Source organism: Triticum urartu, chromosome 5A (genome assembly GCF_056163025.1).
Source record: "Triticum urartu cultivar PI428250 chromosome 5A, HENAU_Tu73, whole genome shotgun sequence".
Classification (NCBI taxonomy): Eukaryota; Viridiplantae; Streptophyta; class Magnoliopsida; order Poales; family Poaceae; genus Triticum; species Triticum urartu.
This window is the reverse complement of record NC_141877.1, coordinates 383413857-383418775: the sequence shown is the minus strand read 5'-3', so window position 1 is coordinate 383418775 and position 4919 is coordinate 383413857. Positions and strand designations below refer to the sequence as shown.

Here is a 4919-nt window from a genome sequence, read left to right as displayed (position 1 = left end):
GGCGTTCAGAGAGGCTATTGACGACTGCTCGCTTTGTGATCTTGGGTGGTCTGGAGCGGAGCATACATGGGATAATGGACAGAGGGGCAATGCAAATGTGAAAGCCAGGCTTGACCGGGGCCTTGGCAACCTGCAGTTCATGAGCATGTTTCCTAACACACGTGTTAGGCATATTGGTACCATGGAGTCTGATCATTGCTTTGTGATGGTAGATCTAAGGGAAAACTTGGCCGACGCAGGTGCAAAAACTGCTAGGCAGTTCCGATACGAGGATGTGTGGAGAACTCATGCTGAGTACGACCAGCTTGTGCTTCGGGAGTGGCAGAAAGGAGCTGGACAGCAGGGTTTGGCCGATGTGGTAAATGCCCTAGGCGCTATGCAGCATGTGCTGTCCAGTTGGGGGGGCAAGGAATTCGGGAACCTAACACGCAGAGTGAAGAAACTGCGAGCCAAACTCGACCGCCTACGGGTGCGCTCTGTGGGGCGCGGCCCAACGGCAGAAGAACGAGCGGTGGGGAAACAGTTGCGTGAAGCTTTCCGACAAGAGGAAATCTGGGTGCGGCAACGATTCAGAGTGTTGTGGCTACGGAAGGGAGACTGTAATACCGGATATTTTCATGCTCAAGCAGCTCAACGGAAACGTATGAATAAGATTGAGTGCTTGGAGCGAGCAGATGGTACAACGTGTCAAACAATTGAAGATAATCACGCAGAAGTTCAAGGTTTCTATGAAGCGCTATATACCTCTCAGGGTTTTCAACCTATGGATGAGCTTCTTAATCTTGTTCCACCAAAGGTGACGCCGTTCATGAATGAGCACCTAGACAAACCCTTTAATGCTGATGAGGTGAGGACGGCCCTGTTCTAGATGTCGCCGTCCAAAGCACCAGGGGTGGATGGATTCACGGCGGGGTTTTTTCAGCGGCACTAGGATCTGCTCAAAGTAGATATAGTGCCGACTGTGCTGGACTTTTTGAATGGCGGGGAGCTGCTGGTGTGTATGAATGACACGTACATAACGCTTATTCCCAAGGTCAGGTACCCGCAGCGTATTTCCCAATACAGGCCAATCTCATTATGTTCTGTTTTGTATAAGATTGCTTTGAAATGCATCTCTAATAGAACGAGGGAGTTCCTTGGTGATATTATTAGTGAAGAGCAAAGTGCCTTTATTCCTAATAGACTTATCACTGATAATGTTTTAATCGCCTATGAGAGCGTGCATGCGATGAGAAGAAGGAAGAATGGCAAAAATCATGTGTGTGCTATCAAACTCGATATGATGAAAGCTTATGACCGGGTTGAATGGCATTATCTCGAAGCTATCATGTTAAGGTTGGGTTTCAGCTCAAGTTTGATTAGACTGACAATGAAATGTGTGACTTCTGTCAGGTTTACAGTACGTGTGAATGGGGAGCTGCTTCCTTACTTCACACCTTCTAGGGGTCTACGCCAGGGTGACCCTTATTCACCTTATTTGTTCTTACTTTGTGCCGAAGGGTTTACAACACTACTCAAGCACTTGGGTGGTGCTCAAGTGGATAGAGGAATCAGAGTAAGCAATAATTCACCTTGGATCAGTCACCTTTTTTTTGCAGACAATAGTCTCATTTTCATGAATGCAAAGGAGGATAATGCTCAAAGGTTGAATCGTATTCTACGGATCTATGAGGACTGTTCTGGCCAATGTGTGAATCGGGAAAAAAGCTCTATCTTTTGCAGCCCGAATACAAGTGATCCGGTTAGACAAAGTTGAAATCCATCATCGGTATCTCTGTCGAGGCTTTCAACGAGAGATACCTTGGCTTGCCGACAGCAACAGGACGGATAACGAGTGGTACTTTTGAACATCTTAGAGAGAGGATCAGAAGTCAGTTGCAGGGAGGCATAGAGCGTATGATTTCATGCGCGGGACGGGAGGTGCACCTGAAGTCGGTGGCTCAGGCAATCCCGGCTTTTTCCATGAGTTGTTTCAAACTGTCTGAAAAAGTTTACAAAGGAATCACCTCATGCATGGAGAGATACTGGTGGAGTAGCTCTCTTGACCGCCGATCTTTGCATTGGTTGGATTGGGATACACTTGCAACCGCGAAAGTGAAAGGAGGGATGGGTTTTAGAAATCTGGAGCTTTTCAATTTGTCTCTTCTAGGAAAGCATGGTTGGAGGCTCATTACGAGTCCGAATTCGCTTTGTGCGCGAGTGCTCAAAGGGAAGTACTTCCCGAATACCGATTGCGCTGGAGCATACCCCCACGCTTCGGCTACCTGGCGAGCTATTTTGACAGGCAGGGAAGCATTGAAGGCTGGTATGATCAAGAGAATTGGGGATGGTACGACGGTCTCGATTTGGAGAGACCCGTGGATACCGGGGCTGATCGCAATGAGGCCGTCGACTCATGTTGGTACGGCAGCAATGAACACAGTTTCAGAATTGATCGATGCTGAGTCTGGGACGTGGAAAATTAACACAGTGCGAAGCAACTTTATTGCCACGGAGGCAGAAGCTATACCAAATATTCCTTTGCGGCGGATGGGAGGAGATGACAGCTGGGCATGGTCGGCTGAGAAAGCAGGCATCTACACTGTAAAATCGGCATACCGAACTCTTATGATTCGCAACGAGCATCTTGCTCTAGAAGAAGGGTCGGTTACAGAATCTTCATTGACGAACAAGCAGATGTGGACGAAGCTTTGGAAGTTGAATGTGGTGACCAAAGTTCGCGTGTTCTGGTGGCGTGTGCTTTGGGGGATCCTTCCTGTTGAAAGCACCCTTAATTACAGACACATTGCGACTATAGCCAGGTGTAAAATATGCATGTCAGCGAATGAAGATATGTATCATGCATTGATACAATGCACACATGCAAAACGGTTCTGGACAGAAGCCCGCGAGTGGCTGGGCATTAAGCTTCCGGAGTTGCATGGACTGACATGGTCCAGGGATATTCTCTGTGACCCTCGTTTCAATGATTCAGACCAAGCTAAGATCATTTCGGTGATGTGGGCTATTTGGACATCTCGAAACAATATTACTCATGACAAGGCAAGTATGGGTCCGAAGCAGTCATTGCAAATGATTAGAGATGCTCTGGCGGTGCTAGAGCTTCCAACCAAGCATGCTAGCATACTACCAGGTCATGGGTGGCGACCACCTGACGGTGAGGTAATCAAGATTAACACTGATGCTGGAATCTCTTTGTTGGAGCACAGAGCAGGCATTGGTGGTGTGGCTCGGTCAGCTTCATCGTTCATTTCAGCTTGGTGCAAACCAAGCCCAGGCATTACTGATCCACTTGTGGCAGAAGCTACTGTTGTACGTGAAGGTGTGGTGGTGGCTTTACTTCGTGGCTTTACGCGGGTGCAGATTGAAACGGAATGTTTAAATGTGGTGAATATCTGGAACTCGCGTCGTACTTCGCGCTCTTTGATAGCGTCGTTACTCTTAGATATTGTGGAGCTAACTTCTAGTTTTATTTCTTTTGATATTCTACATGTAAAGAGATATGCCAACGTTCCGGCCCACCTTTATGCAAAACATGCGTGCATGCTGGAGGTGTCGGAGTGCTGGATGGACTCTCCCCCGGGTTTGTTGGTAACCAGCCTCATGGCTGATAGTGCCGGCGCCTTATCATATGAATAAAGCTCTTCATTAACCCGCAAAAAAGAGAAAACCCGAATATGTGGCTTCTCAGCACATGCACTGTTCATTCCCCATGATTTTTTTGCAGCTCGGAATTCAAGGTAATTCATCATGAAATTTATATACATATAAATTACGTCGTTGCATATGCGTATATCTTTTCAGAAATATTTTGAAACTGGAAAGTTAGAAGTTTGAATATTTCAAAAAAATTGCCTCCATGAAGCTCGGCCTCCAAAACACTCTACTCCTTAAGTGGACTACATACAATTATAAGATCTACTTATAGTTTTTCTTTTACAATCCACTTTTGATAAACATATGGTTCCTTTTCCAATCCCGCCAATGGGGGTGTGCGGGGATATCCCAATTTACTGTTAGGAGATATGGTTCAGCTCGTCTTGGGACATTATAAGTGGGTATTTGATTGTACATCGCTTCAACCCTTCTGGCGGTGGTGGCCGCGATGTTCAATAATGCTTCCTCTAGCTTCTTCTCCAGCTTTAGTGATGAATGCGACATTGAATCCAGCGATGAGATCGGATAGAGAGGTAGATATTTGTTGTCCGTCGTTTTGTTCCTTCCAGTGGTGGTGGCGGTGGTGCTCAATAAGGTATTCTCTAGCGATGATGAGCGCATCGTCAAATCTAAAAACAAGATCGGATGGACATTTTTACATTTTCCTTCATGGAAGCAGTGGGATGGGAGTGCCTTTATTGCTCATGTGGTGCTTCGGTAGCAACGACGCTGATCTGGTTATTTCGTCGACTCGGGTGGATGGCTAGGTGTGATTGACCAAATGTTGTTTTTAAAAATCGAAGACAATTGGAAAGGCTCCTACTGACATATGTATTAATGGACCACCAACTCCTACATGTCTTCGCCCCTCCTCCCCGACAAAGAGGTGCAAGGTTATATAATAAAGGGAAACTAGAGGGGTGAGGGCGTCTAAGAATTGGAGATTACAAAAAGAGAAATAAAAGGCTCTAGCCTTTGCCCTATGGGAAAGGAGAGCAAAGTCTTGCTTAATTAAACCTATCCTTTTTGGATCTGAATGTGTGTGTGTGTGTGGGGGGGGGGGGGGGGGGCTACCTCGGAACATGAGATTATTCCTTTCATTTCATATGCTCCATGCTGCCGTGATGAAAATCTCCATATATGTCGGCGTGGACCACCCACCTGCCCTCCTCAGTAGCATGAAGTCTATAATCGGTCAGGTGTCAATTCATCTGAAGGGCATTCCAACAATGAACATTGAAGGAGTGGCAAAAGAAGAGATG

The 4919-nt window shown here is 46.5% G+C and overlaps 1 protein-coding gene across 1 annotated transcript; it reads left to right on the top strand.

Moving 5' to 3' along the window:
* The first annotated feature begins 2379 nt into the window (after nt 1-2379).
* LOC147971484 (uncharacterized) lies at nt 2380-3639 on the top strand. Its single transcript, XM_087523991.1, has one exon. It carries the CDS (start codon nt 2380-2382, stop codon nt 3637-3639), a length of 1260 nt encoding a protein of 419 aa, XP_087380117.1.
* The last annotated feature ends 1280 nt before the right edge of the window (nt 3640-4919 follow it).